General features: G+C 45.8%; 4 protein-coding genes across 9 annotated transcripts in view; 2 read left to right on the top strand and 2 right to left on the bottom strand.

Annotated features, from left to right (window-relative positions):
* Positions 1–1,739: 1,739 nt before the first annotated feature.
* LOC120900704 (tubulin-specific chaperone E) lies at positions 1,740–4,267 on the bottom strand. The gene is made up of 5 exons (XM_040308074.1): positions 3,981–4,267; positions 3,773–3,873; positions 3,219–3,593; positions 2,442–3,151; positions 1,740–2,352 (listed from the first exon to the last, which is right to left on the bottom strand). Exons 1-5 carry the CDS (start codon positions 4,059–4,061, stop codon positions 2,057–2,059), a joined length of 1,563 nt encoding a protein of 520 aa, XP_040164008.1. The 5' UTR covers positions 4,062–4,267; the 3' UTR covers positions 1,740–2,056.
* Positions 4,268–5,361: 1,094 nt separating this feature from the next.
* On the bottom strand, positions 5,362–7,267 carry LOC120900707 (probable glucosamine 6-phosphate N-acetyltransferase). The gene is made up of 4 exons (XM_040308077.1): positions 6,828–7,267; positions 6,379–6,589; positions 6,084–6,273; positions 5,362–6,003 (listed from the first exon to the last, which is right to left on the bottom strand). The coding sequence occupies exons 1-4, from the start codon at positions 6,846–6,848 to the stop codon at positions 5,784–5,786; spliced, it is 642 nt and encodes a 213-aa protein (XP_040164011.1). The 5' UTR covers positions 6,849–7,267; the 3' UTR covers positions 5,362–5,783.
* Positions 7,268–7,390: 123 nt separating this feature from the next.
* On the top strand, positions 7,391–8,680 carry LOC120900706 (PSME3-interacting protein). Its single transcript, XM_040308076.1, has 4 exons — positions 7,391–7,626; positions 7,703–7,801; positions 7,871–8,031; positions 8,107–8,680. The coding sequence occupies exons 1-4, from the start codon at positions 7,530–7,532 to the stop codon at positions 8,515–8,517; spliced, it is 768 nt and encodes a 255-aa protein (XP_040164010.1). The 5' UTR covers positions 7,391–7,529; the 3' UTR covers positions 8,518–8,680.
* Positions 8,681–9,391: 711 nt separating this feature from the next.
* Positions 9,392–13,067, top strand: part of LOC120900703 — an 82,018-nt gene continuing 78,342 nt past the window's right edge. For 2 of the 6 annotated variants that reach the window (XM_040308072.1, XM_040308073.1), the window contains exon 1: positions 9,395–9,724. The gene's annotated coding sequence lies outside the window, so the exon portion shown is untranslated. Of the gene's footprint in view, positions 9,725–9,762; positions 9,877–13,067 lie in introns of those variants that run through there. The other 4 variants (XM_040308068.1, XM_040308066.1, XM_040308065.1 and 1 more) reach the window with 4 other exon arrangements.

The following is a 13,067-nucleotide window of genomic DNA, read 5'->3' as shown; positions in this document are numbered from 1 at the left end:
TCTTGTAAGTTTTTAACAGTAGTTGTTGCAGCCAGACTTCCTTCGTCAGGTGTTCAACTCTATCTCGAGAAGGTACTGTAACGTTTTGAGCATCAGTTTCCACATGGAATATCAATAGCACAGCAACGTATAACAAAGTTGTACACATGATCATCTCGAACAAAACTCAAAACCTAAGTTGATAACTAGTTCACTAAGAGTATCATACTGATACTGGGAAACAGCCAGTTAAGCCTTGCTTTTATATTGAACTAGCTTAGGGTAGAAGAACTTGTAGAAAAAACAACGAACGAAGAACTTATCAGATTTATTATTATTATTGTTACTAAAGTCGTCGTAGTACAGTCTCGTAGTACAGTCGTCAACTCGTACGACTTAACAACATGCCCGTCATGGGTTCAATCCCCAAATAGACCGCGCCGCCATACGTAGGACTGACTATCCTGCTTTGGGGGGAATCAATTAGTCACTGAAAGCCAAGCCCACAAGTGGGTACAGGCAGGCCTTGACCGACATCGGTTGTTGAGCAAAAAAAAAAAAAAATTGTTACTAAAGTATTTCATGATGCAATGATTACTGATTACATCAAAATCATGATTAATGTTCGTAAATACTGATTCGCCAACAGCTCTAAAGGAATCCCGCTCGATTCATATAGATACGACAATCATTGCAAAATCTCTTTGAAAAAAGTCCATACAGTAAAGGCAATCTCACAAAGATCTCACTATTCGTCGTTATTGAAATGATCTATGCTCTAGTGCAAAGGTCTCCAAACTTTTCAATTCGCGGGCCGCATTACTTCGCAAATAATGTTGTTGAGGGCCATTTTGACGTTACTTTTGGTAATGAGAACGTTTAAATCTCGTTTTCATATGAAAAAACTTAATGAATATTTTAAAATTCTGCATTTTTCCTTTCTAGTAACTTTGTGTTTGTCTTGATTTTGTAAAAATAAACATTTGATGAAAATTGTCAAATTAATATGATATTTACATTATCCTTTGCAACATCACCGCGGGTCGCATTATAGACTCTCGAGGGCCGCATGCGGCCCGCGGGCCGTAGTTTGGAGACCCCTGCTCTAGTGCTGTCAAAATTATTCGTCAAAATATAAAATGGATTTTCCACCCGACACAATCAAATTTCTGCATGTATGCAACATTTCTTAAAGCCGCAACGCATCCGTAGTACATCATTAATCCCCCCGTGTAGTAAGCTCAACTACCTCCTTAGACATTACCATCTCGCTACGAGCGAAATTTTAGTGCTTTGCCGCATCCAGCGGTTTGATCAATCTTCATCAATGAAAAAGATCTAGGCAGCTAATTGATTTGTTGGTGATAAGACGGTTTTAAGCCGTGATCGCATATGCTCCTCATTATCACTAATTCATTCAATTACAAACAACTCGTTACCACGAAAAAGGAATTTCCATCGCGGTGCAAACAGATTTACAAACGAGTGAGTGATTAAGATTGATCTTTTAAACCTTAACTTTTTCTGTAACAAAATTGTACCGTATCAGGTTATTTGTTGCCATTCCATAATCTTTCGTTACTGCTTTTGGAGCAGTTTTTGCAGCATCAAGTGACTTCCTTCATTATTTGTATGGTAAAGCGTCCCTAAAATCAAAAATATGATGATTAAAAACCATCATTTGGATTTGAGCTACGCAAATTTACTTAGCAGTAAACAATGTTTCTTTCGTCCAGTGTCGTAACAATAATTACTATCGATCCTTTTTTAAACATAACTTACACATCACACTGAATAAGCAGCTGTGTGTGTGCGCGCATTTTTATTAGAGTTAAATAAAAAAAGGGCTGTTTGAATAGAAGAACCGTTTCCTTTTTACGTTAAAAACGGTAAACGCATCCTGCCAAACGACCGCAGGACGCAATTTGGGTGAGTGAGTGTGTTTAACAGCATTTAAACGTGACGAGCAAAGATAACATATATGTGTAAAAAAAGACGGTACATCAAAAACAGACTATCAGAAAGGAGTGCTTGCAGCGGCAGCGACGCCACGAGAGAACAACACAGATTCGACAACCTACTCAAACACGATCGTATCGTTGTCCTCCACCGAGTAAAAGTCCAAACTTTTGCCATGGTTTTCGAGCGGTATGCGCACCTTCCGCTTCCGGTCGAGCAGGTACAGCCGCAGCGAAGACGTACTGTCCGGCAGCCCGAACAGCTTCACGATCAGATTCTGCAGCGTGTGCAGGTTGATGCGCTTCGGCACCTTCTTGTCCCGCCGCTCGGCCGTCGTTTCGTTCAGCAGCTGCAGATGGATCATGTTCGTGACCTTGCGCGTGTCGGGTAGAAACTGCTCCGGACTGCCCAGCCCTGAAAGGTAAAACAACAACAAAAATGGTGAATCGATTGTTTCCGGTGGTTGTTGATAAAAAGGGAAAGGAACATCCAAAATCACTTACGCTCCATCACGCGCGGATACATGCGGTGCGATTTAAAGAACGCCTTCAGCCGCTGCGCATCGTTGCGCACCTCCGCCCACTGGTTCGCGTACAGCTTCCACATGTCGCACTCGGAGTCGCGGCCCAGCTTTTCGCTGATCGTGGACCGGTTGAACATGCGCAGCCCAGCGATTGAGCCGACGATGCGGGCCACAGTCTCCTCGTAGCTGACGGACGGATCGGGATCGAGCGTGACGTGCTCGAGGCGGGCCAGCTTATCGAGCTCGTTGAACGTGCTGCACTGGTCCTGAAGCGGATTTTCCCGCAGATAGATCGTGCGCAGCTGCCGGAACAGGTCCACCTTCTCGTTGTGCGGACAGTCCTCGGAGAAGCGCACCTCCCGGATACCGTTCCCGTTCAGCAGCAGCTCCTCGAGGGCGGGCAATTTGCCCAAATTGCGTACCGACTCGACGTCACACACCGAGTTGTTCTGCAGGTCCAGATGCTTCAGCCGGCTGAGCGCTACAATGTACGGTGCCTCGTCCTCGACGTACCCGATGTCGTTCTGCTCGAGCGAAAGGTATTCGATCGCGGGCCACATGCGGGCCAGCCGTACGACCTCACTCCACGATCCAAGCGCACAGCTGCGGAGAATGATTTTGCGAATGTTTTGAAACTTCTGCGCCAACATGCTGATCTGCTCCTCGTACGGATCGACAAACCGGTTGTTCCTGCGGGCAGATCGCAATCGAAATTTCGTTAATATTGCACTACACGACTAAGGCTTCCTTCACTCACGATAGATTTAGTTCCTGCAGGGTCGGTATCTGCTCGGCAATGCTCGCCACGACGGTCCAATTCCACAGGAGCGTCGACGACACGTCCAGCATCTGCAGGTTGACGAAGCTGCTCAGATCGCCGGCCGCATTCACCGGACAGTAGCGCACCGAGACGTCAACCAGCTGCTGCAGATTGCTCTGCTTACCGCCCACCTTCTCCATGCCGACGATCTCGAACAGCGGTGCATGGAGTTGCTTCTGCACCGCCCGGATCATCTCCGAGTCGAGCCGCAGCGTGTCCTCCGTGCTGATGTACTTCTCCGTGATGGCTTGCTCGAGCGTTTGGAATTTGGCGAGCTTCTCGCTGCGGATCATCGAGCCTGCCTTGGGAGATCTGACCATTAAAAAAAACCCCAGAGCCATATAAGGGAGATGGATGAGAAAAACAAACGCTGTATCAAGTTCACCGTCGCAAATGTTTACGCTTGATCAACCCGTCACCAATGGTTACGGGTCGATGGCTACAGTATGGTGACGTCGATGAGTCACCACCACCGTCGCCCCATACGCTACCTCGTCTGGAAGTACTGCACCCCGTTGACCGAGCCCGAGTGTTTACCCCGCTCCGGATCGTCCCATTCGATGCCAATCCATTCGCCTTCCGTGTTTGGCACCTGTGTTGGGGTGAAAATGGACCGAGAAAAACGGAAACTTGTTCACATCTGCAGACTTTTCGTGTGTTGCTTCACACACTGCACAGGGGGGATGGATTGTTGCTTACCTCGCCCACGTATCGAACCGTTCCGAAGTGCTGGCCCACTTTAACGCGCACGCCGTGCTCGAGATGATTCTGCAGTATCATGGCGAGCGGGACAACCTGAATTTGTACTTCACAGAGCCGTGCGACCAGTGCACGGAGGAAATTTGCTGGTGCACTTGCTGGGGGAAACACACCAAATTTATCGTTTGCTCCGCTGCACCACGGCGCGATGATGACTTTTACTCTGTTGTGAGTGGAGCAATCAACACAATGACGGAATGGATGGCTGTGTTGAATGATGGAAGAGACGAATAATGGGAAGGGGTAAGATGCGGGCGCGAGGAATTGTTTTCGTTGCAGTCAAGGCGAACTGGCCCGTATGTCGGAGCAAGCAGAACAATATGCTGTACGGTTGATAGAGCGAGATAGGCTGCGTGCTGTCAAGTTGACATTGTGCAACTACCGCCCAAGTAACAAATTTGCTACTGTTTTGATAGCGCAGTGTGTTTCGGACAGTTTGTGAAAGGTTGCAAAAGTGAATCGATTTAAAAACGATTTTTTTCTCTCTTTTTTCATACTTTTACAGGCAAAAAAGGTAAAAGAAATATTTTTAAATCGCCCATGTATATGTTGATTTGTTTTAAAAGAATTGTGCTTGTTATGAAAATTATCTCTCTCTTCTGTATAACTCGTATAACAGTTCGATTCGATTTAAACAAAATCTCTAAAAAATAACATCTTTAGTTAATTATCTGGCGAGCTTCCTGACCAATTGTAACGATAATGTATTTTCCATAATAATAATTCCATATGGTTCCTCTAAGAAGAAGAAGATTTATGGAATCAGTAAATGGATCGGTACTGGATTCCAGGACCGATACCAGGACCGAAACAGATTCACGCTTGGAGCCGGAGTAGGAACCATACACAATTTCAAGAAGGAATAAAATCGAGGACTGTTACAGTAGCGATGTGGATTCAGTATCAGTTCCAAGGCCGGTATGGGTACGTTATTGGTTCCAAGACAGGCATGAGTTCAGTATCCGTTCCAGGACATGTATGAAATCTTGATCTGTTCGATCAGTTCCAGTACCGGTATGGGTTTGTTAACAGTTCCAGGATCAGTATGGGTTCGGTTTCAATTATAGGACTGGTTCTTATATGAATGGTATGGGTTCGAGATTGTTTTGACGGCAGATATAGGTTCAATATCAGTTCCAATGATCTGTTCTACGACCGGTAAAGGCTTGTGATCGGTCCAAGGACCGGTTTTAGGTTCGTAAATGGATCGTGGATCGATATGGGTTCAGAATCAATTCCACGACTGGTATGATTTCAGTTTCAGAGAGCCAAACAACCGACAAATTGGACACATTTCCCTTCAATGTAAAGGCTAACATAATTATAAGTGTAAATCAGCTTTTAAAGCTTTTTTTTATTTGACTACCCAGAAACCCAAGCACCGAAAAGAATACATAAAATGAGACGATAAAAAAAAAATTTAAAAAAACAAATCCGTGTTACGTACCAGATGCTGCTACGAGGGGCACTTGCTGCTCAGCGCAAAGCGTTTTAATAACGTTTCTTTAAAATGCTTTTTTAAAGAATGTAACAAAACCTTGCGCTAAATCAAGCAAGCAAGCAAGCGATAAGCTTCCCCTCCGTACGAAAGTAAATCCAATTGCAAGTACAAAAGCAAAACATGTCACACCCTGTCGGGCAACGTGCAGACAAAGCAAACACACAACCATGTTTAACTAAAGCGCGACCAGGTGCAATCTAGAGCTTGGATTTACTTGGGGTAGCAGCACTGGCGGCTAATTGTCAGGATGGTTCCGTGTCTTCGGGCTGGTTGCCCGCGCCCGCTGCATTGCGCCCGATGCTTCGCGTGGTCGCCTCGTACCGGATGTTCATCGTGTTGGCATTGCCCGGTTCCAGCGTGTAGCCGATCGATTTGTAGAAAGGTATGAGCTTATCCTTGCAGTCCAGCGACATCTTGTAGCAGCCGAGCTCCTTGGCCAGCAGGCTGACCGTGACCACAATTCTGTGGATTTGAAATGGAAAATAAGATACAAATTAATCATTGCAAGGTTTCCGCCGTGTGCCATGTATAAGCGCAATTACAATTTCCCCAGCTGCTTGCCACGGTACGTATCGTCCACAACGACATCCTCGAGGCGGCCCCGGGTTGCACAGCCGTGTATAAACTTCCGCTCCAGCACCAGCGTCGCACTGCCGATGATTTTGTCGTACCGCGTGTCGACAATCACCGTTACGTAGTAGTCGCCGCTGGCACGCATTTGTGCAAAGCGATCTGTGCAAAAAAGGGGAAAGGCAGGAAGGAAGCAAAACAGTTTAATGTCATGATCACGAAACAACAGTTGCTGCTGCTGCTGCTGTTGTTCCCCCTTTCACTTACTAAGAAATTGTGTAAGCGAAACATCGCCCACTTTCGTCAACTGGGACAGAATTTGCAGGAAGCCGCGATGGAAATCGCCAGTTTGCAGGGGTCGCACCTTCAGCCAAACTTCGCCCGGTGCGGCCGCCGAGATGCGCGGGTTAAAGTTAGCGGGCGAATCGAAGAAGTTTAGGCTGAGCAGCAGTGCCGGATCGTACAAGGACAGTTCCTCCTAAAAAAAGGGAAGGGTAAGAGAGAAAACAGACACACACACAGACACATAAATACGTATGAGACGCATTGTTTAGAGATAACTGGCATTGTTTAGATAACAGTAAGAGCACCCAGTCACAACATGATGGCCAGTGAACCGGGAAGTTATTCGCTTGACCTTGACCGGATCACGTTGCTGGTGACTTTCGCTAATGTTTGGTTTCAATTGGTGCCACGTACTGCTGGGATACACTCACCTCACCCACCGGACCACCCATCGCTGAGCAGAAAGTGGTTCAAACTACGAAGCGCAAATGTCTGGCAAACCACGTTGTTCACGTTCACTTGAAGAGCATGGTTTGTTTGATGGCAACACAATGGTGCCCGTTTTTCTACGGCCACAGATACTTCCGCCTTAATATGTTGCCAGCGTGGAATGGGCTGTGCTGTGAGCGCGACTTGGGCGGAGAATGGCCAATCGGCTTGCTAGCTCTGGGCTTGCAAAACAACTTTCTCTTTGGCTGAAGCCGACACTGACTGACAGGTATGGAATGCCGTTCTCGGCTTGTCAACCACGTAACCGTTCGTTTAAACGTGAATGGTTTTCTAATGTTGTGTTGAATGTAACAATAGGAATCTTTCCGATTGATGAAAGATAACATTTCCCCTCATAAAAAATACATTTTCACCGCAGAAGCTAGAACCTGCAGTAGAAAGATAAGCAACTTATTCAGTTTGTTTACATTTATGCCCCAAGTAGCAGATTTGGTGACGTTTGACGGAACGCTTCATATGACGTTTTCGTCTGTCAATCCGGGTCCCGTCATCCGCTGCTTGGGGATAAACATAAACAAATCGATCGATTGCTGTCCATCTTTCCCTCTGCTGCTCCGGATTTAGTGCTGCTTTATTCCACCGTTTTTTTCGCCTAAAACCTTTCTTCTGTCCTGCATTCTACCATGGCGAGTGGATTCGTGACCGAGACGGAGCTGGCCGAAGCACGTCGTAAACGGCAAGAGGAATGGGAAAAGGTTAGGACAGCCGATCAGCCCGAAGGTATGTGTTGTGGTTGGTGGTGGATGATTGTTCGGATTACATTTTCATTTGGCACCATTCCCCCCAAATTCGGCAGAGGCTCCCGAGGATGAGTATGACCCGCGGTCACTTTACGAAAGGCTGCAGGAGCAGAAACAAAAGAAGGACAGCGAGTTCGAGGAAGCGCACAAACTCAGTAAGTCACGTTTAGCATTGGAGATTGGGGCTGCAATTTGAACGAATATCCATTTTTTTCCTTTTACAGAGAACATGATCAAAGGGTTAGACGACGATGAGGTGGAGTTTCTAGATTTGGTGGACAAAAATCGAATGCAGGCGGAACGGCAGGCCCACCTGGAGGAACAGAAAGAGCTGAACGAGTTTCGGGCCAAGGTTGCCACGCTGCAGGAGAAACGGTTAGACGAGGTAAAGCAGAGCAACAATGCTATAATTTAATTTCCTAGTTTCGAGTGTAACATAAGATTCGCGCTCAATTTTCAGCAAATACAGCAGCAAGTGTCGAAACCGAAACCCGCCAAAGCACCGATCAGCAGCGCACGGCTCAGCCAGAAGCAAATTCTAGCCGGCGTGGTGCGCAAGCGAAAGGCGAAACCGGACAACGAACCGAAGGAAGAGCCGGCCGAGAAGCTGCCAGCACCGGCACCGGCCACAACCAACGGTGTGGGAGCACCGGAAGAAAAGGAAACGTCCAGCCCAACCAGCACAACGAGCATTGCAAAGAAGAGCCCGAATCTGGCCATGCGGGTTATCGGGATACTGCCGGGCATGGGCTCGTACGATGAGGATGATTCCGACTCGGACAACAGCTCGGAGGATTCCGAGCTAGACAATAGCCAGGAGTACGATTGGATAGGGCGAAAGATTACTCGCAAGACTTGCGATGGGAAATGATTGTAAGGGGAGCAAAGCTTGAAATTTTAAAAAAATCCCGGGGATTTTGTTTTGCGTTGCGCTTGCTGAAGGATTATTGTGAGGTTCTTATCCTATTAAAAGATCCCTTTTCGAGCACGCGGGTTCCAGTTGATTAAACAATAAATGTTCAATTGTATCGTCAGTTTGCGTTGTAAATTCCATGCACAGGTGATCCCCAAGGTAAATGGGGACTGAAAACGGCCGCAAAATACCGCGTAAGTCGAATCTCGTGATTTCCAGCCTAAATATCACTAATGTTTGTGTAATTTTGCTAGTTGGGGGTGGTTCTAATCACTTATTTAATTATTTGATTTGATTCTGACTGAATTCAAACCTTTTGAAATGGTTTTTAACATTCGGTCAAAAGGGAAATTATTTGACATTTGACAATTGATGTGTCAAATTAGTACAATTTGTTCAAAGAACTGTCAAATTTAAAAGTTTATTTAAAAGATTACATTTTATTTTCATAAATTATTGTCCAAATTTGTTATTTATAGCACCTGTTTGGCAATAGAAAAAAGCCAAAACTTTAATTTAATTTTTACAACCCTCCACGGCACAGAAATCAACAATCTTCGCTTTGAAAAGTAAATCTTCTTCAAGTGAAGCAATTTCGCTGCTTGGGTATTTAACGAAACCTGTCCAATCATGGCATCGGACGGCGTTCACCAACACCAACCCATCGACATCTGCCCATCAGTTTCTCTCTCACACTCTCTTTCTCGCTCTCACTCCCTGTGTAGCATAGCAAGCGACTTGTGCAAAAGCAAACCCAACCAGAAGAAGAAGAAGCACCCAGGGAGCGCACGACGGAATCGGGCCCGGCGCTGGTGCTGTCTTTTTCTCGCCGTTATTTTCCCTGCACCACGCGAGCGGGTAGGACGTGTACACATTGTCGCTGTTAGTGGGCTGCTTCACGCACATCTTCTACGGTACACACATAGAGACAACCAAGCAGACACAGTGAGCGAAGCGAGTTGCGATCGAATGCATCGCAGCCGTGCGTGCACCAGCCCTGCCGCCGAGTTTCAGTTGTTTGTTCCCCTATTGTTCACCCAATACACACAATTTGTGCGTGCGTGCGTGCCTGCTGTCGTTGTGCTCGTTGGTTTACACATATCCCCCAATCGTGTTTGTGTGTGTGTGTGTATGTGTTTCTGTGTGAGTAAAGATAGAGGCGAAGGTATAAAGGTTTCTTTTATAATATTGACATCATCCCGTTTCCGTTCTCCGTGGCCCCGTGGTTGGGCGTGTGCGTGTTGCGTGCGTGTGAAACGATTTGTTGGTGTGTTAGCTGTGTCCATAAAGTTGCTTGTGGGGTGAAAAAACGGGAAGGTAAACGAGAAGCTGGAAAAACGGTTTTCCCCCTAAAGTCCCTCAAGTCTGTAACTGTGTGTGTGTGTGTGTGTGTGTAGGTGTGTGTTTATAGTTTCTCCGTAAGCGGTGTTTTATTTTTTATTTGTGTGTTGTATTGTATGCCCCAAATGAATGATGAACGTGGTAGCGTAGCATGTTCTTCACCCCCTCCCGCTCCCTTCGTTTACCCCTTTCATTCATCCGTGCTGTGTGTGCGTGTTTCGGCGGGGCAGGCCCGCAGGAAGCAGCAGACGTCGTGTGTGTATCGTGGTGTGCGTACTGCAATTCGTCGTGAAAACCGTGAATTCCGGCGGCGACTGTAAGAAGGCAACGCCTACCAACCCAATCCAAGCAATCCGTGGTGTGTGTGCCTGTGTGTGTGTGTCGGTCGATGCTGTCTGTGCCTGCCCTGTGTGTCTGTCCTGCTACTGCTGGCTGGAGAGAGCGAGAGAGAGAGAGATGTTTGCGAAAAGTGCATCCAGCTTAAAAATAGTGAATTAAAATTCCATCTATTTCACTAATTTGACAAAATTAAAAATTTATGGTCAATTAATTTATTAGCAAATAAAAAAAGGTGTTTACGAAAGTGCTTTCAAGTTGCTCGTACTGTGCTGATGGATGATGTGTGGTGGTGGTGTAGTGGTGGCTCCATTCTTTGTGCGTTGATGTATCTGTGTGTGTGCCAGTTGGAGACGGTGAAGAAAGTTTTTTTTAATTTATTTATTCCCCCCTCTTATTAACTTTCCTTGTAGGATTTAAAGAGTAACGAGTGAAAATGTTGATACAAACCTCTTTTCCCTACATGTGTGTTTTGTTTGCTTGCATTGCTTTCCATCTCTCTCTCTCTACTTTGATGGAAGCAATTTTAAACGCAAAAGTTCAGAGACCAATCTACGTTCGATCATAATTGCGCGATCTTCTTCACCATCCCCCATGGAAAGGGTTGTGGAAGAGAGCTGGTGGTGGGTGTGTGTGTGTGTGTGTGTGTGTGGCGGTGGCGATCGTCTCTCGCTCATCGGCCCAAGTGAGGCGTGAGTAGAACGGCGTGAGGATCGCACTTCTTCTCACACACGGTTGGCTGGAGCAGCAGTGCGTGAGAAAACATGGAGTGTGTGTGATAGGATGAGAAGAGCTTGGCTGAGTTTTATACAATTTAATAAGCCCCGTTTTTTTGCGTTTTTTTGTGGTAGGGTAAGGCTGGCAGGGGAAAAAGAAGGGTAGGGTAGTTTGTGTGGTGTGGTAGGGGGAAAGAGGAGTGTGTTAAAGAACAAGAAAGTAGTTGCAGGACACTGCGCACGGGCGACGAAAGGTGAAATCTGTTCTCACGTGCCTCTGAGTGCCCTTTCGTAGGTGTGTGAATGTGTGACTGTGTGTGTGTTAGTAGCTTCATTGGAGCATTGGGTTTGCTTGAACGGGGTTGGATTCTGTGCTCGAAATATAACAAAAACCTTTTGTGACACGAAAAGCGTGTCTTCCAGTGGTTAATGAAAGATAAAAGGAGAGACAGGTTATTACAAAAAAAACACTGCAATCAAAATGTCTCCCCGTGATCGGTAGCGTAGAAAGCAGCAGCAGCAGCAGCAGCTTGGATTTCGTCGCCTTGTGTGGGAGCGTGAGCGAGACATTTAGCGCAAGCGTGAAAGCGAGAAAGAGAGCGAGCGCGCGAGCGTGTGATGTCCCATGACGATGGAAACGTTGCGTTGCTGCGTTGTGTGTGTCTGTATGCGTGCAGTGTATTAACCGCCATCTATTGTGGAGTTTCATGTGCGCATCGCTGTGGTGTGTGTGTGTGTGTGTGGTTGTTTGTTTCCTTGAGTGTGTGGGATAAGACGTGTGGGAATGCTGCTGCTGGTATTTGTTGCTCTGTTTTAGCTTATGCTACATGGTTTAGCATCTCTCTCACTCTCTCACACATTTACTCTCCAACGCCACCAACGCGGTTTGGTTGTGTGTGCGCGCGTTCTGTCGAGTACTGTTGACCATCATCATCATCATCATCATCGTCAGCAGGCCGCCCTTGTGTGGAGCTATCAACACACACACACACACGCACGCGCCCGTGTACGCAATACATGGAGACAGTTGGAATTGGAGAAACCGTGTCCCCTGTCCCGTTCCGATCTGCACCGTAGGGGTGTTTGACATTTTGGCAACCGATTTCGATCATGAATCGATCAAACTGCGTTTATGATGCTTGTTAGAGGGGTTTACACACTAATCCCCGCTGGCGAAAGTGGATGGAGTGGTTTTTACTACTACCACCACCGCTCACCACCACATCTTCCCAGCTTCGGAAGGGTAATGTGTGTGTGTGTCGAGCTTAGTGTAGTGAACTCACCCACACAATCTCACACTAGCACACGGTCACACGATGTTCTCATTGATGTGTGATGATTGTATGTTTTTTTTGTTGCTGCTGCTTCCATCTGCGTGATGAGTTTAAGATTCCAACCAGCGCGTAATGCTGGCTGGCCTGGCCTGGCTGTGGCTGCTGGTTTATGTTTCAGAAATGTTTAGATCATCGTACTTGCGCGCGGATCGGTGGAAAGACAAACTTCCTGCCAACCAATAGCGAAACACTCGTTCGACGCAAAAGGTTTTTCAGTTCAATGTTTGATCGATTAAAATCACTTTAACGTTAAATCACGATCGGTTAATTTGTTAAGTTTAAGTTCAATTACTTACTATACTTGGGTTGACTGATGGTTTGACTTACTGACATCAAATTACGTATTATTGTCGCCATCGCATTGTAGCATCGATTGGTCTTCATTTGATCGTAGGTTTTTGTTTGGTTTTGACTAATCTGATATACGTATTTTAATTAAGGTTTTTTTACTTTTAATTTTTTGTTATGCAACATTTCGGTAATTTCAGTAAGATTTTATCTTTGGGACATTGAGAAGAGTGCAACATTCATATGAATTGTACTTATAATGCATGCTGAAAGACTCTTGGTGCTTCAAGGATAGTTACAGCAATTTTAATATGTTTAGCTACTTTTTTAAACTTGTATTCTTTGAGACGACTGATAAACTAAAGCATATTTAAATCTGTTTTTTCCTTCAATTGGACGAATCAAAACCTTTGAAAATCTACAATGATAAAATTATTACAAAAATTTAAATTTAGCGAAGAATCGAATGATGAAGATACATAAAAAATTGATT

Source organism: Anopheles arabiensis, chromosome 3 (assembly GCF_016920715.1).
Source record: "Anopheles arabiensis isolate DONGOLA chromosome 3, AaraD3, whole genome shotgun sequence".
Lineage (NCBI taxonomy): Eukaryota > Metazoa > Arthropoda > Insecta > Diptera > Culicidae > Anopheles > Anopheles arabiensis.
This window is presented reverse-complemented; position numbering and strand designations above follow the sequence as displayed.

What these genes read in the sequence shown, in the direction of transcription:
- LOC120900704 (XM_040308074.1), bottom strand. Translation starts at nt 4,061, where the DNA reads ATGATACTGCAGAATCATCTCGAGCACGGCGTGCGCGTTAAAGTGGGC. An exon ending in GTGCAGTACTTCCAGACGAG is followed by an intron (nt 3,594 to 3,772) that starts GTAGCGTATGGG and finishes TTTAATGGTCAG; the next exon opens with ATCTCCCAAGGCAGGCTCGA. An exon ending in GTATCCGCGCGTGATGGAGC is followed by an intron (nt 2,353 to 2,441) that starts GTAAGTGATTTT and finishes TTTACCTTTCAG; the next exon opens with GGCTGGGCAGTCCGGAGCAG.
- LOC120900707 (XM_040308077.1), bottom strand. Translation starts at nt 6,848, where the DNA reads ATGGGTGGTCCGGTGGGTGAG. An exon ending in TTCGCTTACACAATTTCTTA is followed by an intron (nt 6,274 to 6,378) that starts GTAAGTGAAAGG and finishes TTTTTTGCACAG; the next exon opens with ATCGCTTTGCACAAATGCGT. An exon ending in GGCAAGCAGCTGGGGAAATT is followed by an intron (nt 6,004 to 6,083) that starts GTAATTGCGCTT and finishes TCAAATCCACAG; the next exon opens with AATTGTGGTCACGGTCAGCC.
- LOC120900706 (XM_040308076.1), top strand. Translation starts at nt 7,530, where the DNA reads ATGGCGAGTGGATTCGTGACCGAGACGGAGCTGGCCGAAGCACGTCGT. An exon ending in GACAGCCGATCAGCCCGAAG is followed by an intron (nt 7,627 to 7,702) that starts GTATGTGTTGTG and finishes CAAATTCGGCAG; the next exon opens with AGGCTCCCGAGGATGAGTAT. An exon ending in CGAGGAAGCGCACAAACTCA is followed by an intron (nt 7,802 to 7,870) that starts GTAAGTCACGTT and finishes TTCCTTTTACAG; the next exon opens with AGAACATGATCAAAGGGTTA.